Raw genomic sequence first — 24,547 nt, forward strand, 5'->3', positions numbered from 1 at the left:
GAGCCAGGACTCCTGGGTTCTATCCCAAACTCTGAGAGGGGAGTGGAGTCTAGTGGGTTAGAGCAGGGGAGGCTGGGAGCCAGGACTCCTGGGTTCTCTCCTTGGCTCTGGGAGGGGAGTGGGGTCTATTGGGTTAGAGCAGGGGAGGCTGGGAGCCAGGACTCCTGGGTTCTCTCCTTGGCTCTGGGAGGGGAGTGGGGTCTAGTGGGTTAGAGCAGGGGAGGCTGGGAGCCAGGACTCCTGGGTTCTCTCCTTGGCTCTGGGAGGGGAGTGGGGTCTAGTGGGTTAGAGCAGGGGAGGCTGGGAGCCAGGACTCCTGGGTTCTCTCCTTGGCTCTGGGAGGGGAGTGGGGTCTATTGGGTTAGAGCAGGGGAGGCTGGGAGCCAGGACTCCTGGGTTCCATTCCCCGCTCTGCTATGCACTCTGCTGGGTGAGCCTGGTTAAGTCACGTCCCCTATTGGTGTGTCATTTTCCCCATCTGTAAATGAGACGGATACCATCCTTTGTAAAGTAAGATTTGCTGATGAAAAGTACTACGTGAGCACTTGGAATGATTATAACCCGCACTGTCACTGCTGAGTTAATGCTTATTAAATATTATTTAGAAAGATCATTTTTGCTAGTACCTTGTACGTTTGCTATTATTATTGATGGCTAATTATCATCATTTCCGGATTTTTGTCAATATTCCACCTACTTATGTCTAAATCATCATGTTCTGTGTTGGTAATTTAATATTTTACTAACTGGTAAATACAGATTTTATTACCAATTATTAATTCCCCTTATGCTTGTTGTATTTATTGTTATTTTGGATTTATTATCCGTATTTCAGTATTCCCCCCCCATTACACTCATTTCCGATCGTCAGTATTCATCTTTTACTAAACTTTTATTGATTCTTGTTGATTTTCTCTTGCATTGTATTAGCTCCTTAAATCCCATTATGCTGATTGCATTTATGATTATTTTTGAATAATCATTCAATGTTTTAAGCCACTTGTCGATGTCTAGGCTTGGCGGAATTCCATTTTTATTTGTTTGCGGCTTCCATGGAGAATATCGATGTTTATTTTGAAGCTTTTTAAAATTTTTATCCATTTATTGTCTCTGGTTATTACTCATAAATAACCCTGTCTGTCCGAGCCATACAGAAGTATTTGGCTTTGGTTCTTTGTGTCGCCTCGGTGTCAGCACAGTCCTGATTCCTTGTACTTAACTCGCGTTCTCCATCCGTAGATCTCAAAGCGTTTTACAAAGGAGGCCGGTAATTTTATACCCATTTTATAGATAGGGACACTGAGGCACGAAGCGGGGACATGACTTGTCCAACATCACACAGCAGGCCAGGTCCCCTGAGTCCTCTCTGCGTCTTTGTTAAGCTGTTGTCTGTTAACCCCTTCGCTGCCGTTCTCCTCCCGTGTCAGGACGAGAAGGTCATCCGCCATTTCCTAGACAAGATGCTCACCTCCCGGCTGGGGATCCGGATGCTGGCGATCCATCACCTGGCGCTGCACGAGGAAAAGGTACGGCCCGGCCTCTGCTCACCCATTCCCCTCGGCTCCCTGCCGCCCTAGAATGGGCAACACACGCGAAATAGCTGGCTGCCCCCAACGGATTAGAGTCGGCCCCCTGGAAATTCATAATATATTATGGAACCACCCTGCTTGGGTCTGGAGCCTTCCCTCTTAGGGGGCGCTGGCACTGCTCCGGTCCCAGGGCGTGGGACCGGCTGGCTCAGAGCGGCGGGAAATGGACATGGGGCCTTTCCCCTTTGGGAGACGCTGGCTCTCATCTGGTCCCAGGGCGTGGGACTGGCTGGTTCCGGGGGGCAGGTAATGGACATGGAGCCTTTCGCCTCCAGGGGGTGCTGGCTTCTCTCCGGTCCCAGGGCGGGGGACTGGCTGGCTCGGGGGGGCAGGGCATGGGGCACGGGTTAAAGCCCTGCCTGATTGGTGCTCTCTGTCTGATTGGCAGCCGGACTTCGTGGGCATCATCTGCACCCGTCTCTCCCCAAAGAAAATCATTGAGAAGTGGGTGGATTTTGCAAGGTACGGAAAAATGACGGTTTGTGGCGCCACCTGGTGGAGGCAGCCTGGAGTTACACCGTTTACATTTCGCCCTGCTCCGATTTACGTGTAGCGTGGCAGGAGAGCGGAGGAAATATTTTCTTCCTCCAAGTGTCGCTCCGCTGGATCTGCAGGTGGATTCGTACGGGGTGGTTCCCTTCTCCCGTTCAGTCGGTGGCTTGCAGAGATCCCTGCTGTTCTTGTTTAACCACTAACCAGCTAAGATGTGTCTGGAGCTCGGCAAGGAAAAATCACCCCGGTTTTATGAATAGATCTTTTACGGGTAGATGATTGGCTGCTGTGGGTATCTAGGGAACTCCCTGAGACATGGCTGGGGCACTGGGGATGTTCATTCATCCTGAATGGAAGGAGACATCTGTCCATATAAACAAGAGTGGGGTCTAGTGGTTAGAGTAGCGGGGGCTGGGAGCCAGGACTCCTGGGTTCTCTCTCCAGTTCTGGCAGGGGCGTGGGATCTGGTGGATTAGATCGGGGGGAGTCGGAATCAGGTTTGATCCGGTGCGGTGGGGAGGTTGAGTGACCGACCCAGCCTGGCTAATGGTTTGTTCCTCCCCCCTTTCCCTGGGTGTAGGCGTCTGTGTGAGCACAAGTACGGGAACGCCCCGCGGGTGCGGATCAATGGGCATGTGGCTGCTCGCTTCCCCTTCATCCCCATGCCCCTCGACTACATCCTGCCGGAGCTGCTCAAGAACGCCATGAGGTGAGCTCCGCCGTCCACCCAGTGCATGGCAAAGGGGCTGGCTCAGGGGGGCGGGTAATGGGACATGGGGCCTTTCCTCTTTAGGGGGCGCCAGCTCTGATCCAGCCCCAGGGCAGGGGACTGGCTGGCTCATGGGGGCGGGGAATGGACATGGGGACTTTCCCCTCTAGGGGGCGCCAGCTCTGATCCAGCCCCAGGGCAGGGGACTGGCTGGCTCATGGGGGTGGAGAATGGACATGGGGCCTTTCCCCTCTCAGGGGCGCCAGTTCTGATCCAGCCCCAGGACAGGGGACTGGCTGGCTCACGGGGGCGGGGAATGGACACGAGGCCTTTCCCCTCTCAGGGGCGCCAGTTCTGATCCAGCCCCAGGGCAAGGGACTGGCTGGCTCACGGGGGCGGGGAATGGACACGGGGCCTTTCCCCACTAGGGGGCACTGGGTGGATAGGCGGGGTGGGGCCTGATTTTAGGCAACATTTTTCACTCTCCCCCTTCCCCAGGGCCACCATGGAGTCTCACCTGGACACGCCGTACAATGTGCCGGACATTGTCATCACCATCGCCAACAACGACATCGACCTGATCATCAGGTACCGCGTGCCGGCTGTGACCCCGCCCCCCGGTGACGTCAGCGGGGGTCCCTCCGGGGTGGCTGAGGCAGGGGCTGAAATTAAGAAAGGGGAAATGTTGGCTGAGAATCGGGTGGGCCCGGATGGGGCGTCTCCGTTGGGGAATAGACGATCCTGCCCCGGGCGGGGACCAGCGAGATGGGTGGAAGTGGGGTGAGCCGTGGCGTGTCGGCTGCCCGGTACCGAGTGGACCCTGTTCCCCGTCCCCGATAGGATTTCGGACCGGGGTGGCGGGATCCCCCACGAGCACCTGGAGAAGGTGACGGATTATCACTTCACCACGGCGGAGTCCAGCGCCCAAGACCCCCGCATGAACACCCTCTTTGGGAACATGGTGGACATGGTCAACAGCGGCCAGTCGGGCCCGATGCACGGGTGAGTCCGGCGCTTCGAGCTGCCGCGAAGCCAGCTGCGCGGTAGCATTTCCGGCGTCCTCCGCCCACGGGGCGTCCTGGACGGGTCCTCAGCCGGGATCCGCCCAGCCGGGCCGGAACAGGCTTTCCCCAGCCTGCCAGTATTGCCGAGAGTTTGACGAGATTCACCGTCCGCGAATCAAAATCTTGACAGCGTCCGCGGATTGAAAAGCCGATTCCCCCCACGCCCGATTTGGGTCCATTGAAACGTTTCGTTTAGATCTTAGGAAAAACTTTCTAACGTTAAGGCTAGTTCACCCCCGGTTGGGAGCACTGGGGATGTTCACTGGAGGTTTTTAAGAACAGGTGGGACAAACACCTGTCAGGGCGGGTCTAGGTTTACTCGGTCCTGGCCTCAGCACAGCGGCCGGACTTGATGGCCTCTCGAGGTCCTTTCCTGCCCGACCGTTCTGTGATTTCAACCCGTTTTCGCCAGCTGATCGGTCTGATGAGCTCAAAGGTCGAAGGGGTTTCAGACGGGAAAATTGGAACGCTGTCGTTTGGGAAAACGACGAAACGTTTCGTCCGGTTCCAATTTGTTCATCCCGTGTGTTCTGACGAAAAGACGCGTCGTCGAACGATTCCCCGGCGGCTCTGCCCCGCTGCCGTGGGTGCCTAGGTTTCTCTGCTCCCAGAAGTGGTTAAACAGGACGGAGATTTGGAGTGGGTGTCTAGAACCCAGGAGTCCTGAGACCCAGCCCCCCCCCGTGCTTTAACCCACTAGACCGCGCTCCGCTCCTTCACAACCCAGGCGTCCTGCTTCCCGGGCCAGGACCACACCACAGCATCTCCGTGTTGGCCATTTACAATATGTTGCATGCACGGGGGCTGACTTTTATTCTTCCCGGTGGGTGCTCAGCCCCCGGGCCCCACCCTCCCTCCACCCCTTTCTGCCCCCCCGCTCCACCCCTTCCCCGAGGTTCCCTGACCGTCCGCTGCTCTCTGCCCTCCCCCAAGCGCCTCAAGCCAGCTACCAAACAGCTGAGCGGCAGCCCGGCCAAACAGCTGTGAGTGATGGGTGTTGAGCACCCCCCCTGTTTTTTTCCCCGTGAGTTCTTGAGCCCCCGAACACACACAGGGTCGGCATCTGTGGTGGTGTATTCTTATTTATTAGCTGTGGTTATGGTCGCGCCTAGGAGCTCAGTTATGGCCTAGAACCCCGTGGTGCTCGGTGCTGTACGTTATTAGGTGTTTTACAGTAGCGCCTAGGCGCTCAGTCATAGCCCAGAACCCCGTTGTGCTCGGTGCTGTATGTTATTAGGTATATTATGGTAGTGCCCAAGAGCCCAGACATGGCCCAGAACCCCGTTGTGCTCGGTGCTGTATGTTATATATTAGGTGTATTACGGTAGACCAAAGACCTGACAGTCTCAGTCTATAACTCCCATGTGATTACCCCGCCTCCCCCCTCTCCCCCCCACCATCTGTCTGTCTCTGCCACAGGTTCGGCTTCGGGCTGCCGACCTCCCGTGCCTATGCCGAGTACCTGGGGGGATCGCTGCGCATCCAGTCCCTGCAGGGCATCGGCACCGACGTGTACCTCCGTCTGAAACACATTGACGGCAAGGAGGAGAGTTTCCGCATCTAGAGACGCCCCCCTCTCCCTGGGCCGTGGCCCCCTCCGCATGGACGTTGGCTTTGCTTCCCGTCACTCTGTGCTTGGATACCCACGGCCCTGATCCCACGGCCCCGGCCTCCTGGGTTCTCTGCATCTCCACAAGGGGGCGGGACTTTGAACTTACAGACGGGACGTCGCCTCCTGCTGGTTATTCCAGTCCCGCCCCTGGGAGCACCCTAATGGATTCTTTATTCGGTGGGGCGGGGCCTGGGTCGACCAACCCCAAACAGGTTTTGAAGGCAACGGACGCTTCCCGGCGCATGTACCTCCCTTGGTAGCTCCACATTGCCAGCACCTTGCACACTCGTTTTCTCACCCTTGTTTCATTCCCTTCTTCTCAAAAAACCAAATCGAAGGACGGCGTTGGAGTGTGGGGGGGGGAAAGACTTTTATTGCCGCGCATGGCCCCAGAATCGCTCCCCCACCTGTCTCAACAGCTCCACCCCTTCACACTTTGGACAGGGGACGAATTTTATGGTTGCGCCTGGATGCTGGATTCCCCACCCACCCACGGCACATGGCGGATGCCAATTCTAGCCCTGGTTTTTGTTTTCCCGCTTTCTCGTTTATTTCAGGGGGGTGGGGGTGGGGCAGGATGTGGGTTTGACTCCCCTCCTCGGGGGTGGCCGGGGGAACCAGACCCTGGACGTGTATCTCGCTGTGATACCGATTAAAAGTGCCGATTCTGAAAGGCGGCGAGGCCGTGTGACTCTGTGCCGGAGGGAGCAGGGCAGAGCTGCGGTTCCTTGCATCGTTGTGATCATCTAGTCAGACACAAGCTGTGCACCTTCCGCGAATTAACTCCTGTTTGAAATAGAGCAGATCTTTCAGGAAGACATCCCAGCTTGATTTTAAAATCGCCAGTAATGGAGAATCTACCACGACCCTTGGGAAGTCGTTCCAGTGGTTAATTCCTCTCAATGTTAAAAATTTGCCCCGGGTTTCCAGTCTGAATTTGTCTAGCTTCAACCTCCAGCCCATTGGACATTGTTAGATTTGTCTGATAGCTTGAAAAGCCCGTGATCAAATATTTGTTCCCCTTGTAGGTACTTATAGACTGGGATCAAGTCACCCCCCTTTACCCTTCTCTTTGTTAAGCTAAATAGATAGAGCTCCTTGCGTCTCTCTCTCATATTGGGTTCCGGGAAATGGGCGGGGGAAGGTTGGATGTTTTGCTAAAAGCTCTGTTCTAGGAATTATTTTGGGGCAGTTCTCTAGCCTGTGTTATAGGGGGGGAGTGGGGGGGATCAGACGAGATGATCCCAAAGATCCTTCCTGGCCTTGGAATCCATGACGTGTGTAAAGCCGGAGGACACGGATACAGGGCGTTGCGGGAATGGCAGTGGAGTTCAACATGTGAGTGTGGATGCTGATGGGGGGCATGGGGAAAAAAGTGCGGGATGACACACAGTGACCCTGCCGTGCAGCTCTGCTCTCGGCCTCTCTGTGGGAAGGAGCTCTTCTGGTTGCTTGAGGGTGTAACGGAAAGGAAATGATCCGGTGAGAAATTTGCCCTTTCTCTGCCACCAGTGAAGGCAAGAAACTTTCTCTATTAAACAAGAAACGAAAGTTGAGGTTCTCCTCTGTTCACATGACATTTTTTGGGGCCGGGGCCTATTCTCTCCTGCTGGAATATCCAAACAGCGGGGGATGCAGGGGGGGAGCTGTTCCTATCCCCCCATCAGATATTATATCAGGGGAGGGTCCCCCAGGAGTGTTTTTTTTTCTGTCTCCCTCCTACTCTTCTTGTAGCAGCTGGAAGTACACTGTTTGTGTGTGTCCATCCATCCCAGTTATGTGCTTATACCTCCGTCCCCTTTCTACTCTCTCTGAGTTCACACCGTCACGGGTCAGGTCTCCTGCCCCTACGCAGCTCTGGGTGTAATTTTGCATTTCCCTTCTCTTATATCGATGATATAAGACGGGAACAACATCCCGTCTATGCCAGCTGCTTATTACTGGGCAGAGCCACCTGGACCCTGCATCTCTTCCCTTTGGGAGCCTGTGGTCAATGCCATCCGGGATCAAACAGCCTTCTGGAAACAAATAGGTTTATTAGCCAATGGAACAAAACAGTTGAGGAAAAAATAGTTTCGAAATAACCAACCAACCAACAGGTGTGTCTGGCGTCTTCCAGTCTTATGATGAGGCTTGGATGAATTTTTTTAATAATTTCAACAGATCATCCCGATGTTTGTTTTTAAGCATTTTTAATTTTTTTTTATCAATTTAAATTTTCACAGTTGTGCAACATTGTGGAGAGTCAGACAATAACTGAATGACAGTGGAGGTTGAGATTCCAAAAGTTCAAGCTGTACAACCGTTCAAACACAAACTGGCAACATCCCGAGTCAAAGTACGTGAGCGAGACAAGGCGGATGAGGTATTTATTGGACCAATTTCTGGTGGTGAGGGAGCCAAGCTCTGCGGCTACACAGAGCTCTTCTGCAGGTGTGAGAAAGGTACTCTGAGTCACTGCTAAATAGAAGATCAAACAGATAGTGCAGTGTCAATAGTTAGCTCATACTCTCAGCCTCAGGGACCATTCAAGGTGGAACAGTCTGTTCACACTCCTTTAGTCAGTGGACAGAAAAACAGGGTTAGCAGGTTACAGACTGTTGGAATAAGCCACAAATCCAGTGCCTCTGTTCAGTCCATGATTTTGTATCGAGCAAAGTTATGAATTTAAGCTCCCAGGCTCCTCTTTTGAAAGTGTGGTGCAGGTTTCCTTTGAGGATGGGGACTGATAGGTCAGATAGAGAGTGATTGGTTTGTGACATGTGTTCACCCACAGGTGACAGGGTGTTCTTGTGTTTTACCATTTTCCCTTGTGAGTTCCTCTGAGAGTATAGTGATTGTCTGGTTTCACCCAACTGTTGTCATTGAAGCATTTAGTGCATGGATGAGGTACACCACATGTTGTGATAGGCATGGGTAGGACCCATGGATCTTGAAAGGTGTTTGTGGAGGGTGTTGATCATTTTAGCAGTGGAGAGATGTCTGCAGGTGTTGCATCTCTTGTTCTGGCAAGGTCTGGTGCCACTTTGAGTTGGTGTGTCCTCATCTGTGGGGAGCTTGCTTCTGATGATGAGCTTGGAGAGGTTGTTTGAGGGCCAGAAGAGGGGGTTCAGGAAAGATTTATTTCAGGATGGGGTCCCCATTGAGAATGGGTTGTAGTTGTTGGTTACCCTGTATGGATTCCAGCGTGGCTGGTAGGTGACAACTAGAGGCGTGTGGTCGGAGAGGGTTTTATTTCTGCATTGAAGCTGGTTCTCTCGGGGTATTTGGGTGGCCCGTTCCATGATGCGATCTACTTCTCTGGTGGAACATCCTTGTTTGGTGAAGGCGGTTTTGAGTGTGTTAAGGTGTACATAACGGACTTTCTCCTCAGAGCATCTGAGTGCCTGGCTGTTGATAACAGATGTCTTGGTGCATTTGGGGTGGTTACTAGATCTATGAAGGCAGGTGTGGTGATCCGTGGGTTTCTTATATATGGTTGTCTGTCAGGTTCCATTGTTGAAGCTGATTGTGGCATCCAGGAAGTTGATGCTAATGTGGGACTGTTCTAGAACCAGTTTAATGGACGGGCGGTGGTTGTTGAAGTTGGGGTGGAAATCGATGAGAGAGTTGAAGTTGTCCGTTCAGAAGATGAAAATATCATCACTATATCTCAGGTGTATCACTGGGTAATAATGGGCCACTTCACCTTGAATGGTCCCTTAGAATACGTGCTAACTACTTATGCTAAATTATCTGTTTGATCTTGTATTTAGCTGTTACACTCGGAGTACCTTTCCCAGACCTGAAGAAGAGCTCTTTGTAGCTCAAAAGCTTCTCTCCCGCTCCCAACGGAAGTTGGTCCAATAAAAGATATTACCTTACTCACCTTGTCTCTCAAATATCCTGGGACTGATATGGCTACACCAACACTGCATAAGTCAAAGTGCACACAGTTAATAGCCTTAAATCGAACCCTCACACATTCTCAGGTAGCATCTTTCTTAGTTTTCTGTAAATTTTGATTATTACTGATGGAAATATTTTTGCATTGGTTCGTGTGTATACGGTGAAACCAACGTTTATCGACATTTGCCAATAAAAATCTACTCCTGGCAAACCACCTTCTGCTTCACTACAAGCTAAGTTAGGTAAGCTTCACTTTTCAATTACAGGAGCAGACCCATTTACATTGTTTTAGCAAGCCCAGAAGCCTGCTCCCAGTTAACTCCAGATAAGGAAAGCATCTCAGTGCTTGTCTATATGGGAACATTAACCTCAACAGCTATTCCTCAGTCGGTCCCCATGTAGATTTACGGCTTGTCTACACATGGAGTTATTCCTGATTAACTGTTCCGGATTCACTCCATGTGGGAGTACGCTTATTCTGGAACAAGGGTACCTTATTCCAGATTAAGTGTGTCCACACATGGAGTTTATAAGGAATAGCTATTCTGCTTTTAAATTCACACCCTACCTTAATCTGAATTATTTCCCCTATGTACACAAGCCCTAAGATAATGCCCCTCTGATGGCTGTGCCATTGTTTCAGTTAGATCTATTCAGCCTTATTGGCTTTCCACCCCAGCTCTTCTGACAATGGAGAAATGTGATGAAATTGTCTTCTCCCAACATACTGCCCTGGAAATCCCATACGTAGGGGGCCAAACACCAAGGAGGGAAAAGAGCTAATGAAGCTAAAGGACAATGTCGGCCCAAGAACAAATGGGGATAAACTGGCCAGGAATAAACTGAGGCAGGAGATCAGAAGAAGGTTTGTACCCATCAGAGGAGGGAGGTTACATACGAAACATAAGAGCTGTCTTAGTGGGTCAGACCAAAGGCCCATCTAGCCCAGTATCCTGTCTCTGACAGTGGCCAGTAACAGAGCTTCATGGAGAGTACAGAACAAGGCAATTATGGAGTGATCCAGCTCTGTCTTCCACTCCTGGCTTCTTGCAGTCACAGGTTTAGGGTGGCTCCAAGCATGGGATTGTGTCCCTGACCATTTTGGCTAATAGCCATTGATGGACCTATCCTCCATGAACTTATCCAGTTGTTTTTTGAAATAACTCAAGTTATACTTTTGGCCATCACAACATCCTGTGGCAATGAGTTCCACTGGTTTATTGTGTGTTGCGTGGGAAAAATACTAGCTCTTGTTTGTATTAAACCTGCTGCCTGTTAATTTCCTCGGGTGACCCTAGGTTCTTGTGTTGTGGGAAAGGGTACTTTCTCTGTTCCCTTTTCCCACACTGTTCCTTATTTTATCGACCTCCATCATATCCCCCTTTAGTTGTCTCTTTTTGTAAGCTGAACAGCTCTGATCTTTTTAGTCTCTTCTCATATGGAAGCTGTTCCATGCCCTTGATCATCTTGGTTGCTCTTTTCTGAACCCATGGATTTGTGTAGTGGCATGACGATATTTTTCTGTCTTATTTTTCTATCTCTTTCCTAATAGTCCCTGACACATGGTTAACCTTTTTGACTGCCACTGTGCATCGAGCAGTTCTGGAGCTCGTCCTCGACCCCTCCGTAGGAGCAGTGAGTGCAAATTATCGAACTGACTTGAAGACGCAACCTCACCTCCATCAGAGTGTGTGCCAGGGGTGGGGTCAATAGGGCTGGAGTTATTCACTATATTTATTACAGGCTGAGAATAATGGGATGAAGAGGGAGATGGGGAAATTGGCCAGTGTCACCCAATTCTTTTGGGTGGGTCGGATGGTGAAGGGCTTCAGATGGGGCTAATAAAATGGGTATTTGGGCCACATGACAGTTGTGACATCCAGTGAAGAACGTGCAAGGGGGCTGCATCTAGGGAGTGATGGTAAAATATAAGGAAGCAGCCAGAAGAAGAGATAAGAATGAGGCCCTGGAGAGGAAAGATTCACCACCGTTGGACAAGCGAGGGAACCACTGCAGAATGGATCTGAGCTTCCCAGCTCTGGGTGAGAAGGGACCTAGGCAGAGGGTGGATATGGCAGCAGATATCACAGGGAGAGAAACAGCTATTAATTGGTAGGTCTTACGCCAGCTGGCAGTTTAACCAAGATCTTGAAGTCAATCTGGGAACCAACTGGCAGCCATTATGGGTCAGAGAGCACAGGTTTGGCTCGTGAAATGACATCCTGCTTAGGTGCAGAATTCTGTGCCGTGTCCGACCGGGTCTGATAGCGAGGTGACAAAGGCTTGGATGCCAGTTGCAAGAGCCACAGCTAGAGAAACGGTTGTGGCCTCCCACCGGTCCTGCCGGCGCCCTGAAATTCCTGACCATTCGCACTGGATGGGATTCATGGTTCACATGGGTGCATTTGAATTCTCCCTCCCAGCAGGGAAATACCAGGAAATCTCGACCAGCCCGTCTGCAGTTTCCCGAGGGACATTCTCAGGCATCATGTCCCGATGGATGAGAAATCGTGGTGCTGCTCTGATCACACACAGCACTAGAAAGTGATCCCTCTTCTAGTTCACAATGCAGTCCCGGCAAGAGCAAGGGAATTGCTCTTCTCCATCGGTGGGCTCTTGGAGCGAATTAATGGTTTTAAGCAGTTGAAACTCTAAGGGCAGCCCATGGCAGTCAAAAGTGGACTCAATGGATATAGAATGAATCACCTATGAGGACACATCTTTTGAGAGATGGTTTTTTTCCGTCAAGGTCTAGGTCTCACTGAGTATCCGATTCCTGCTCTGAATTTGAACCTTCTGGCTCAGGGTCTGGTTCCGTCTCTAATTCTTGCTCTGGATTTGAACCATCTTCCTCCTCGGGCTCTTCATCTCGCTGAGTCTCTGATTCCTGCTCCAAATCTGAACCACCTGTCTCCAGATCTGGCTCAATGTCTGATTCCTTCTCTGGATTTGAACCGTCTTCCTCCTCCAGCTGTGGATCGGGCTCTGGATTGAAACCATCTTTCTTCTCTGGCTCAGAGTCTCGCTGAGTCTCCAGTTCCTGCTTTGGACTGAAACCGTCTTCTTCCTCCAGCTCTGTATGGTGTTCTGGATTGAAAAAATCTCTCTCCCGTGGTTCTGGGTCTCGCACAGTGCGTGAATCTCGCTCTGGATTGAAAAAATCTACCAAGAAAAACAGAGGAGGAATAGGTGAATGGTATTCAATTGCTAATTGTTTTTGTTTGCTTCATGTGTCTCCATACACTCATATAACCTGCTTAATGAATGGTGAAGCACACAGCTCTAGGAAATTCCCAGACTAAAGTTACGTTAAGTTTGAGAGTATTTACATAGATGTGATTCTAAGAGCCCCATTCTGCCAACTGGCAAAGGGTGCATCCAACCCGATATTGTCAAAATCTTTAGCCAATCAGTGTCTTGTAAAGTATCATATAAAAACTGGTGAGACTCCAGTGAGAGTCAGGATGTGCGGGTTGTATATAGAGATGTATGCATAATCTTAATATATGTTGTGAAGGCCAGAGACGGATTAAGGTTTCATAGGGCCCTGGGCCAGAGCAAGTCGGGGGGCCTCTCCAGCTGGAGCGCCACTGGCTTCAGGTAGAGAAGGACGGAGGGTCTTCGGGGTGCAACACGGGCGGGGCCCTGGCCTGGGTCGGGGCCGGGGGGGGGGTTGCCTGCCCTGGCCTATGATATCTGCCACATGTGTCTGTCCTCTATGTTGTTAAGCCCCGTATGGTTCCCCACTCCGAGCACTGTTTGGCGGAGGGATTCCTTTGATCAGCCCCTTTGGCGCGTTCCTCCACCTGCCAGGTGGTGACGCTCTGGCTTCATTCACGGCACAGAAACGCAAGGTCGCCATCCTCGCAGATGACCACACTACAAATAATAAACAGTAAGAATGTACAGTGCCTGGCGCACTGGGGTGCTGGCCCATGCCTGGAACACCTAGGCCCTCCAAAAGTACAAATAAATACTAATAATGATTCTATTAAATATAAATAAATAAATAATAAAATACATTACAAGGATGTAATTATCCTCAAACCCGAGTTATAAACTGAGGCCGCCCAGTGTTCAGGCTTCATTTGCAACACCCAAATGTGCTTGTCATGAGATGTCTGTGGCTGGGTTGTTGGCAGCACGAGGGAACTTGGACTGGAGTTTAGGAAGAGCTTCCTCCACTAGGGGGCGTGTGCAATGCACACTACAGGATATGGCGCTTTGGCTCCCTCTGGTGACGTGGCCACACCGAGGTTGATGCATTTGTGAGAGTTGGGTCTGTTAGCTCAGACACGTTCACACGAGGGTGTGGTTTTCCAGGACCATACAGGAAGGGGAGAAGGATCTGTGGGATAGGTCAGAAAGTCTGGTCTGCTTGTGGCGGTGATGAATTTAGCAGGGCTGGTCGGAACTCAGGGTTTCCATATGGCGGGAAACGCCGCCTCTCAAAATTTATTTTGGTTCCGAATCAGAATGAGATCCCGAAATTTCCAAATTTCCCATGAAATGAAATTTTTGAAAAAAAAAAACCCAAGTCTAGTCAAAAAGCTGCGTTTTGATAATAGCAAAATATTTCATTCTGACGTTGACTATTTAAAAATGTATATTGTATGTTTTGACACAACTTTTCATTTCAAATAATATAAATATAATATAATTAATATAATATAACAGTGATAGGACAAGAAGCAATGGGGTAATCGGCAGCCAGGGAGATTTCGGATAAATATTAGGAAAAATGATCGAACTGTAAGGGTAGTTAAGCTCTGGAACAGCTTCTAAGCGAGGTTGTGGAATCCCCATCACTGGAGATTTTTAAGAACAGGTGGGACAAACACCAGTCAGGGACGGTCTAGGTTTACTTCGTCCTGCCACAGCACAGGGGACTGGAATAGAGGACCTCTCAAGGTCCCTTCCTGCCCCACATTTCAATGATTCCATAATATAAAAAATGAAATGGAAATTCATTTCAAAATGAAAAATCAAAATGTTCCCTTCGGATAAGGTAAAAACAGAACACGCTTCCTTTCAGTTTTTCCTTTTTCAGAACAAAATGTTGTCAAAATTGACACATTCTTGCAGAAAGTCTGATTTTGATGAAATGGCATTTTCTGCCAGAAGAATATTCCATTGGAAAATGTTTGGTCAGCTATAGAATAGAGGGAAGAAGACTCTGGAAAGGGACGGTTGCCGTGCATTGTCTCTGGCATTCGGTGTTTTCATTTTTCACTCCCTTGCTTTTGCGTAAGGGCTGGGTGTGTAGATCCATGTAACCGCAGCATTATGTGAGGTGGTCGTGCATTAATAAAAACAAAGAGTGCACAGAAGAGGGGAAAGATGGCTTTCAGCATGGGTTTTGTTTCGCAGGATTTTTTCCTATCAGGGTGGATAATATTTTTAATTAAAAATCAGATTATTTTATTTGAAATCATTTAAAAAAAAAAAAGTCAATGGTTTTCTTTGTTCAAATAAATTTGTTTAAACCTAAATTTGAAGTTGGCAACCTATGTTGTGACCTAAAATTAATATTTTCTGTTAAACTCATTTGATTGAGCATATCAGATTTATTTAATCAGCCCCCCCCCTCCTAAGGAGAAAAAACAGCATCTTTAACTACTTTTTGAGGTCAGGCCAGGGGCACCAGAAGAGGGGAGGCCAGGGAGCCATGCCCGCCCGCACTGTTAAAAGGGGGAGGATTATGCCCTTCTACTTTTTACCGGCTGGAAGGGTGAGCGACGGGAAGCAGGGGTGCAGAGGAGCGAGCGGCGGGCAGGGTTTTTGGGGGGGAAGAGGTGGTGCAAGAAGGGGTGGCACAAGGGCGGAGGCTCATGGAGAAGGGGCGGGGCTGGGGCGGGGCTTTGGGTGGGGCAGGGCCACAGTTCAGGCACCCACATCTTTCGGGCACTTCCGCCACTCCTGGTTCAGGCTCTATAAATCTGGCACAATACGACCGTTCTGCTTCAAGTATGCCGCTGTATCATTTTTATGCGTTACAGTGGAGTGAGTGCTGGTATTTACTTTTCTCCAAGTCACGTCAGTGCTTTCAGTTTCCGTGATGCAGAAAAACTGTGGCCTTACCTACTTTTGGTTTCAGTTTCATAGATTTGTAAATGATAAAGCCACAAGGGCAAAAAGTGAATCGAGTCAATAAAGAAATTCCTGGTTGGCCGTTGGAAGTTAAAGCCAGGCAAATTCCAAGGAGAAATAAAGAACGCATTTTTTTAAACAGTGTGAGCCGTTAACCGTGGGAACAAACTCCCCAGGGAAGTGGTGGATTCTCCATCTCCTGTCGTCTTCCGATCAAGACTGGACGCCTTTCTGGAAATCGCCGTACCCGAACACAAGTTATAAGGCTCAATACAAGAGGAACTAGGGGAAATTCTCTTTGTGTTACTCAGGAAGTCAGATTGGAGGTTCTAACCCTCCTGTCGGGCCTTACAGCCTATGAAAGTTTGCCAGGTGCCCAACTAGCTGGGGTTTCTGTCGGTTCGTGTTGGGGTGCTCCTCTCCCGTGGACGCCACAAAAACGTCTCGGGAGGCACAGGCCACAGTGCGGAGTGCGTTGGCAGACTGTGCTCCCCCAATGCACTGCAAGAGAATGTCATAGACTCGTAGGCCAGAAGGGACCGCCGTGATCACGTAGGCTGACCTCCTACACAACACGGGCCAGAGAACTGCCCCAAAATAATCCCTAGGCCAGCAAACTCCCCCAATATAATTCCTAGTGAGTGGAAATGGTATGAACCTGGCAAGTCGGTAAATTAAACAGGTTCTGCCATACTCCAGGATTCTGTCCCTCATTCCAGCCCGGTGCAAGGCCTGTGTGGTGTCCAGTGATCGCTCCGTGCTGAAGATGCTGGCAGATGATCTGCTTTGCTCTGGGTCCGGCTCCAGGTGGCAGTGCCCAACAACAACTAGATCTCCACGTTGCCCTGCTTGCGCTCTGTATCCCAGAAGCTCAGCCCTTAAAGGCCCAGTTCCACAGCATGCCCGCATCTCGGAGCGAGGCCCTTCTGTACCAAATGTTGGCACCGATTCAGCTGTCAGAGTGGCAAGAAGAGGAAGAGACAGGGCATTTTAGCAGTGGCACGGCACCAGGGGAAAGCGGCGGGTGTGATTTCTTTAGGAGAGCGCTCAAGTTGCGTGTAGATGGCAAAGGGGGGAGGCAGCTGATGTAGTTTCCATTGCTAGATGATTCCCTTATGCTGACCGCTGTCCTAGACCAGGCTCACAAACGCAGAGTGCTGGGACCACGTCATCAGGCAGACCTGAGACAGCCAGCAACGGGCCCAGAACTTCTGCAGGAAAGAGGCCACGTGACAGGGATGCGCTTAGCTCTTCCAAAGTGGGAAGAGGCCCACGGAGCGAAGCAGCAGCCAAGTAAAGGAAGCGGCACGTGGCTGTGGTGTGTAGGGTCCCTGGCTTGGGACCCAGAGTAGCCTGCAGGCCCGGGTCTGCCCACCCGCCAGCTCTGGAGTGGCCTAAGCCCCAGAAAGGGGGCATGGCTAGTTTAAAAGCCCAAGAAAAGGGGCTAGATATAAAAGGGGCCCAGAGACAGGGCTGAAGGTGGGGGGCAGATCGACTGGCGTGGTGGGGCTCTTTACTAAGCACCAAGAAGGGGGTATGTTTCCGTTAGAAGCCCAGACAGGGGTCTGGATTTAAGGAAGCCCAAGAGGGGCTGAAGAGAGAAGGCCCCCTCAGCACAGTGGGGCTGAGTCCAGTCTGAGCCAGGGATTGGAAGACTTTGTTTGGTGTTTGCTTTGGATTCAAATCCTCCGGAAGGAGTTCGTTCCTCCATTTTAGACTTGGCTGGAGGGCTGAGCCACTGACGACCCACTGAGTGAGGTCAACAACCTACAGGGGGCGCAAGGAGTGGGGCAAAAGAGATTGCAGCACCACACCCGTCTGACAGGAGACACTCACAAGAGGAGAGTGTGTCCCCATCACAGGCCGCCTTCCTGGAGTTGTGTGAGGAATTTGCTCCAGCCCTTCAGCACCAGGACACGAGCCATAGCAGTGCACAAACAGGTTGCTATGGCCCACTGGAAGCTGGATAAACTGGATTGTCACAGATCTGTGGCTAATCAGCTCGGTGTTTGCAAGTCAACAGTTGGATCTCTGATGGATGCTGGATATTAGGAAAAACTTTAGAACTATACAGGGAGTTATGCTCTGGAATAGGGTTCTGAGGAAGGTTGTGGAATCCCCATCATTGGACAAACAACTGTTTACTTGGTCCTGCCTCAGTGCAAGGAGTTGGACATGGTGACCTCTTGAGGTCCTTTCCAGGCCCAACCCTTCATTTCTATGATTAAGAGTTAATCTGCCTCCACAAGGCATCACACAACACACAGTCAACCTGTGGAACTCCTTGCCAGAGGATGTTGTGAAGGCCAAGACTATAACAGGGTTCAAAAAATAACTAGATAAATTCATGGAAGATTAGCCAGGAAGGGCTGGGATGGTGTCCCTAGCCTCTGTTTTCCAGAAGCTAGTAATGGGAGCACATTGCCTTATGGGAGTTGTAGTTTGAGTCTCACCTGTGTACTAGGCTCCTTGGAGGACTACATCTCCCATAATGCAATGGGGCTATTTCCTCTGACAAAGCTGCACAAGGGCACATGGCTGAGTGCATTATGAGAGATGTTGTACAGTGAGGAAGCCTAGTGCATAAGGAAGCGTGTGGCTGCCAGGCTTCTGAATTACAACTCCCACCAGGCAATTTGCCACTATGGGAAAACAGTTAAATATTGAACTGACTCCAAACAAAGCATTTCAGTAAAACTGAAAAAAAAAATTTCCATAAAAGTCTTAATGTTTCATCCTGATTTGGGTTGACAACAAATGTGGAAATATCAGAATTTCCTGCAGGATGGAAAATCTGAGTATCGCTCTGCTTTCAATGCAACGGTAAAGATGTATGCAAAAGTTTCTCTACAGCAAAGAAGCCAGGTTATGAATCCCGTGGGAACTATAAGTCGGAATGTCCTTTGAAGCAAGGATTTTTTCATTGTGTTGACTTAATAGAGAGGGTCTCATTAATTTCCTTTTGCTTTCATTTCATCTCCTTCTTTATCTGCTCTGCTCCTCTCTCTTCCCACCTACTTCCCTGCAAATTCTTCTTTCCACTTCTCCTCTTCTCCATGGCCTAACGGCCTTGTTCCCTGCTTCTGGGCATTCCTCTCCAGCTGGAGGCTGGCGGCTTCACCCCCATTGGTGACCCCAATCTCTGAGGCCAACCTCAACTTGTAGCAGCCCCCCAAGTAGATCCAGCAAGGCTGGGCCAACCCCTTTGTTTCCAGCTGCTTTGACAGACTTCCAAGCTCTCCTTTGCCAAGATGGGCCTAGACACCTGTAGAAAAAAGTAGGAAAGAAGGACGAACCAGAGTCATCTGCCTCCGGACAACCAGCACGTTCTGGGTGGCGCACATGTGTGGAACAGCTGCTTTAGTGCACTCCATCGCTCAGCCACAGAGTTGGCACTGATGTACCGAGGGAATGCAACGTGCCATACGGGCACTGGTGTAATGGCTCTTCCGGCAGGAAACCAAATCGGAAAGAGATGCAACTCACCATATTCTGAAGGTTGCAAAAGCCGATTTGTGCCTGGGAATAAGATTTCTAAACACTCCAGAAAGTCTCGGCAGGTCGACTCCCCCCTTTTCTGGATGTAAATCAGCAACTTCCTAATTCTGGCCGCTTTGTCTTGTAGCTGGTTCAAGCTGTCATACTCCTCCTCGGTGATGACGGACTGGGCTAGTAACTCATCCAAGACGCTCTCGGGGTCTCTCTGAATGATTCCTATCAGCTCTTTGCGTTTGGTGCGTATAGCCGTGTATTTGTCGCCAGTGGCCATTGCTACCGAATCCCAGGATCTGGAATGATTTAATAAAAAAATGACATGAGATGCAAGAACTAGAGTTAGAGAAGGTGCGAGGGTTAGAATCACAGAAATGTCAGGCTGGAGGGGACTTTGAGAGGTCATCTCGTCCAGCCCCTTGTGCTGAGGCAGAACCAAGTAAACCTAGGTCATAAGTGACAGGTTTTTGTCCGGCCTGTTCTTAGAAACCTCCAGCAATGGGAATTCTACAGCCTCCCTTGGAAGTCTGTTCCAGAGCTTCACTACTCTTGCAGTTAGAAAGTGTTTCCTAGTATTTAACCTAAATCTCCCTTGCTGCAGATTAAGCCCATTACTTGTTGTCCTATCTTCAGCGGACATGGAGAAAACCTGATCACTGTGCTCTTTGTAACAGCCTTGTAAATATTTGAAGACTGTTATCAGGTCCCTCCTCTGCTTTCTCTTCTCTAAACTAAACACGCCCAGGTCTTCCGACCTTTCCTCATAGGTTATGTTCTGTTATCATGTTTGTTGCTCTCCTTTGGACTCTCTCCAGTTTGGCCACATCTTTCTTAAAGTGCAGTGCCTAAAATTGGACACAGTACTCCAGCTGAGGCCTCATCCATGTTAAACAATCTGTAAAATTAATCAGATTCCTCCATTTCTTCTTGGAAGCAGAATGGTTCTGCTATCAGAACTGGGCAAATAACAGATGTTTTGGTTCGTTGGCAATGCAAAACATAGAAATTAAAAAATTGGATCCAATGAAATGTTTTGTTTGACCTGCAAAAAGCAAGCACTGGTTCCATTTTGAGAATTTTTAAATGCTTTTGATTGTTTGTTTTTTTTAAAAAAAACACAAAATTAAAGGACTTTTTGAAAAAATCATTTCAAACTGATAAATTGAAGCGTTTGGTATCAGAAATGTCAAAATTTAAATGTTTTTATTTTTATTTACTTTTGGAATTTGTTTTTAGCCTTAATTTTTTCCCAGACCAAAACAATTCAGTGAAATCAACATAAATTTATAAACTGTTTCCAAAGTCCAAAGGAGAAACAAAGGGGTTGGCCCAGCCTTGCTGGATCTACTTGGGGGGCTGCTACAAGTTGAGGTTGGCCTCAGAGATTGGGGTCACCAATGGGGGTGAAGCCGCCAGCCTCCAGCTGGAGAGGAATGCCCAGAAGCAGGGAACAAGGCCGTTAGGCCATGGAGAAGAGGAGAAGTGGAAAGAAGAATTTGCAGGGAAGTAGGTGGGAAGAGAGAGGAGCAGAGCAGATAAAGAAGGAGATGAAATGAAAGCAAAAGGAAATTAATGAGACCCTCTCTATTAAGTCAACACAATGAAAAAATCCTTGCTTCAAAGGACATTCAGACTTATAGTTCCCACGGGATTCATAACCTGTTGTTGCCGAATTTGCGTTTTGTGCCCGAGTAAATTTCAGATGACAAATTCTGCCTAGCTCCCCCTGGAGTACCTACAGGGAGTATAACGGTTCACAGTTTTGTCAGTTCACAGGTATCTGGGCCAAGACTTCAGCTCTTAGTCAATGATTTTTTGTCATGGTCCAAATTTCTTGGTCGAGATATACTCAAGCTCTGGACTCCAGAGAAACATTTTTCACACTGCAAGTGCCCATGTTCAAGGAACATGTACAATGCTGTGAAATATACCCAGGGCCTATTGCTTATATTTTTAGTGCATTAAATGAAACATAAAATCAAACCATTATATAACCTAAAAAAAAATCTCCAAGAAAGATATAATAAATTGCATCTGAGACTTTGAGAAAGTACTTAGATAAAATGTCGAATAGATGCAAATATCAGCATTAAAACACTTTCAGTCAACAGTTTTAAGTTTTGAATGAGTATTGTCAAATACAGTTATTAGAGGCATAGCTGTATATAGATAACATTAAAAACTTTTTGGCCTTTTGTGGCTTCTTTAACCTAAGTATCCGAGTCTGAAAGAAAATAACACTTTGTACACATGAACTCTTCATCCTTTCACCACAGAGTCAGAAGCACCTGGAAACCTTCTCTTGCTTGGTGATTTCTCTGACCTGTGTTTGCAAACCCACCACCCTCCTGGAGGCCACCCAACTTGCAGTGGATTCTCACCCAGATGCTAACATGTCCATCCTGCAGTTCCATGCCCCACCCAGTGTTGGTGGGTGCTCCACCCACCCAGTGGCCTGGATGACCCTAGGGGGATGCTCCCCAGCACCTGATAGCCTTAGGGACCCATGGCTGCAGGTGCTTCCCCCTCAGATCCTCCCCAAGCAGTGCTGGCAGGTGCCCCTCCTCTCCGGTGGCCTTTGGTTCCACAAGAGAAGAATGCTTTACCCCCTCTCATCTTTCCATCCTGCACTGGGAGGAATCTCACCTACCTGTTGGCCTCTGTGTCCTAGCTGATGCTCTGCTTAACCCTTTGTAGCCTATGATCCAATGTCTTCATGGATGCTGGGTCATAGGCAGCCTTTGCCGGCTGTGCTGGGGCTTTGTTGATCACGATGAGTGTACCTCAGTGGTTCAGGGGCTTCTCGCTAGTCAGAGTAATTTTCCATTCCTGTCAGGGCCAGCTACGGGCTATGTGCCACTGAAACTTCTGACTGAGGGATGGGGAAAATAAGGAGGGAGACAGCCAGCAACTCTCATGTCTGTAAGATTCTCTGGTGCAGAGTGAGCTCCTCTCAATTCTCTGCAATCCCAAGTCTACACCGGGACCGGCAGGGCTGGAACAAAGCGTGTCCCACTTCCCTCTGTAGCCCCAAGTCCTGGCACGATTCCAGGAAGGGCTAAAGCCCCAAGTCCTGGCACACCCCGCGGTCCGCTGGAAAGTCTCTGGCGGTCCGGGTTTGGACCACACGGGCTGCCTATGGACCACCCCATCTTAGCCCATGCAAGGAAGGGGTCAGGGCCAGTTCAGATAATGCTGCCAAAATGTAACTGCAGCTCTGGGGCCTTTTATCTTTCCAAGTTAGGCACTGAGAAAATTGTCCCTCCCCCCCCCCCGAAAACACCTTCAGAACTGCTCCTTTCTCTAGCCATCATCTCAGAGGAGAAATGGAGAAGTTACTTGCTTTTGCCAGATGGCTACCAGCTTGGCTAGCTAAGTCAGTCCCTGGGTGCTTCTCTCCTATTTCTGACACCGGGGAGGTAAGATTTAGGGGCAAGAGCTGGAATAGCCGTAGTCCCATTTCAGAGCAGAGTGAAATATCCTTGCGTGTTTCACCTTGGCATTTCCATGACAATCACTCGGCGCAGCCTGCGTTAAATTCCCCGGCCTGCGCTCGACAGGATGTCAGACTGGATGATCATAACGACCCCTTCTGACCGTAAACCAGAGATGGGCAAACTGTGACCCGCAGGCCACATCTGGCCCGCGGGACCGTCCTGCCCGGCCCTTGAGCTCCCGGCCTGGGAGGCTAGTCCCCGGCTCCCCGCCTACTGTCCCCCGTTCCCCGCAGCCTCAGCTCGCCACGCCGCCAGTGCTCTGGGCAGCATGGCTGCCAGTCCTGATAAGGGAGAGGGGAGCGGGGGGGGGGTTGGATAAGGGGCAGGGGATCCCGGGGGCAAAGTCAGGAGACAGGAAGCGGGGGGTGGGGTTGATAGGGGGTGAGGTCCTGGGCGGAGGTTAGGGGCGAGGGGTCCCGGGGGGGGGCGGTCAGGTGACAGGGAGTGGTTGGATAGGCATGGGAATCCCAGGGGGCCTGTCAGGGGGCGGGGGTGTGGATAGGGATGGGGGCAGTCAGGGGACAGGGGGGGTTGGATAGGGGGCGGTGTCTCATGAGGGGGCAGTCAGGGGACAAGGAGCGGGGGTGGGGTGGATAGGTGTGGGAGTCCCGGGGTTGGATACAGGGTGGGATCCCAGGGATGGTGTGGTCAGGGGACAAGGAGCAGGGGGTTGGATAGGTGTGGGAGTCCCGGGGGGCCTGTCAGGGGGAGGGGATGTGGATAGGGGTCAGGGCAGTCAGGGGACAGTAAGCGGGGAGGTTGGATAGGGGATGGGGTCCTAGGGGGGTTGTTAGGGGGTGGGGGTGTGGATAGGGATGGGGGCAGTCAGGGGACAGGGGGGTTGGATAGGGGGTGGGGTCCCAGGAGGGGGCGGTCAGGGGACAAGGAGTGGGGGAGGGGTGTGTGTGGATAGGTGTGGGAGTCCTGGGGTTGGATACAGGGTGGGATCCTGGAAGGGCGTGGTGGTCAGGGGACAAGGAGCAGGGGGGTTGGATAGGGGGTGGGAGTCCTGGGGGGGCTGTCAGGGGGCAGGGGTGTGGATAGGGGGTGGGGCAGTCAGGGGACAGGGAGCAGGGGGGGTTGGATAGGGGGTGGGGTCCCAGGAGGGGGTGGTCAGGGGACAAGGAGTGGGGGAGGGGTGTGTGTGGATAGGTGTGGGAGTCCTGGGGTTGGATACAGGGTGGGATCCTGGAAGGGCGTTGTGGTCAGGGGACAAGGAGCAGGGGGGTTGGATGGGTCAGGGATTCTGAGGGGGGCAGTCAGGGGGCGGGAAGTGGGAGGGGGCGGATAAGGGACGGGGGCCAGGCTGTCTGGGGAGGCCCAGCCTTCCCTACCCGGCCCTCCATACCTTTTTGGAACCCTGATGTGGCCCTCAGGCCAAAAAGTTTGCCCACCCCTGCCTTAAACTCTATGAATCTCCAAAAAAATAGATCATCATAGAAGCCGGTCTCCACATCCTAGCTCTGCTTCTGCTCGGCCAGACTCAGTCTGTGGAAGACGTGAGGACAAGCGCAGCGGGCAGCTCAGGATCTGGCCGAAGAAATGTTTACCCGGAAGGAGGCTCGAGGGTTTATTGAAAAGCAGTACCTACCTCCCAGGGTCTGCGAGAGTCGAGAGAGATCCCACCTCCCAGCGGGGTGTCCGCTGTGCGTTATATGGCAGAAATGCAGAGTCACTCTGGGACAGAGATCCTGTCTTGCAGGGCGGTCTTGGCTCTGTTTCACACAGCAGAAAAGCAGAGTTGCTCTCTAGATCTTGTCTTCCAGGGAGGCATCTGCTCTATTTTCGGTAGCAGAACAGCTGAGTCAAGCAGGTGTTGTGAGCAGGATATGGGGACAAGGGCATGGCTGGCTTCTCTCTGGGCATCTGGGAAATCAGCACAAGAGAAGTCACAAGCCAGAGACACTTTGCATCCTCCTCCTCTCACGTGATGCTTGGCACAGTCCCTGGTGCTATTTGTGTCTGGCCGGGGATGAGCCAAGATGAAATGAAGGTGGTGTGATCTTAGGTCATGGCATTCACTGCAGTGCCGGCTTGCCCTTCATCACACAGCATGGCTGGCATTACAAGACCAGCTGCCTGAGATGGAGGGGAGAGGGCAGTTGGTTTCTGCT

At 50.6% G+C, this 24,547-nt stretch overlaps 2 protein-coding genes across 3 annotated transcripts in view; one reads left to right on the plus strand and one right to left on the minus strand.

Annotated features, from left to right (window-relative positions):
* The window catches only part of BCKDK (branched chain keto acid dehydrogenase kinase), a 21,797-nt gene extending 12,232 nt beyond the window's left edge, over nucleotides 1–9,565 (plus strand). Inside the window, exons 8-13 of the mRNA XM_037898936.2 lie at nucleotides 1,428–1,526; nucleotides 1,978–2,051; nucleotides 2,662–2,790; nucleotides 3,289–3,378; nucleotides 3,631–3,792; nucleotides 5,274–9,565. Of these exons, the coding sequence (XP_037754864.1) occupies nucleotides 1,428–1,526; nucleotides 1,978–2,051; nucleotides 2,662–2,790; nucleotides 3,289–3,378; nucleotides 3,631–3,792; nucleotides 5,274–5,418 (699 nt within the window). The 3' untranslated portion in view covers nucleotides 5,419–9,565. The remainder of the gene's footprint in view (nucleotides 1–1,427; nucleotides 1,527–1,977; nucleotides 2,052–2,661; nucleotides 2,791–3,288; nucleotides 3,379–3,630; nucleotides 3,793–5,273) is intronic.
* On the minus strand, nucleotides 9,556–24,478 carry NOL3 (nucleolar protein 3). Of its 2 annotated transcripts, XM_043548836.1 has the most exons (4): nucleotides 24,025–24,283; nucleotides 21,587–21,742; nucleotides 18,931–19,232; nucleotides 9,556–12,516 (listed from the first exon to the last, which is right to left on the minus strand). In XM_043548836.1, exons 3-4 carry the CDS (start codon nucleotides 19,211–19,213, stop codon nucleotides 12,113–12,115), a joined length of 687 nt encoding a protein of 228 aa, XP_043404771.1. In that variant the 5' UTR covers nucleotides 19,214–19,232; nucleotides 21,587–21,742; nucleotides 24,025–24,283; the 3' UTR covers nucleotides 9,556–12,112. The 2 variants fall into 2 exon arrangements, with proteins under 2 accessions (XP_043404771.1, XP_007053358.3); XM_007053296.4 differs by lacking the exon at nucleotides 21,587–21,742 and having other exon boundaries at nucleotides 24,025–24,478.
* Between the last annotated feature and the right edge of the window lie 69 nt (nucleotides 24,479–24,547).

This window comes from Chelonia mydas, chromosome 6, assembly GCF_015237465.2.
Source record: "Chelonia mydas isolate rCheMyd1 chromosome 6, rCheMyd1.pri.v2, whole genome shotgun sequence".
NCBI lineage: Eukaryota > Metazoa > Chordata > Testudines > Cheloniidae > Chelonia > Chelonia mydas.

Bases quoted from the DNA above. Each gene is read 5' to 3' on its own strand.
- NOL3 (XM_007053296.4), bottom strand. From the start codon at position 19,213: ATGGCCACTGGCGACAAATACACGGCTATACGCACCAAACGCAAAGAG. The intron at 12,517-18,930 runs GTGAGTTGCATC...TTTTCTTGGTAG, and splicing joins TTTGCAACCTTCAGAATATG to ATTTTTTCAATCCAGAGCGA.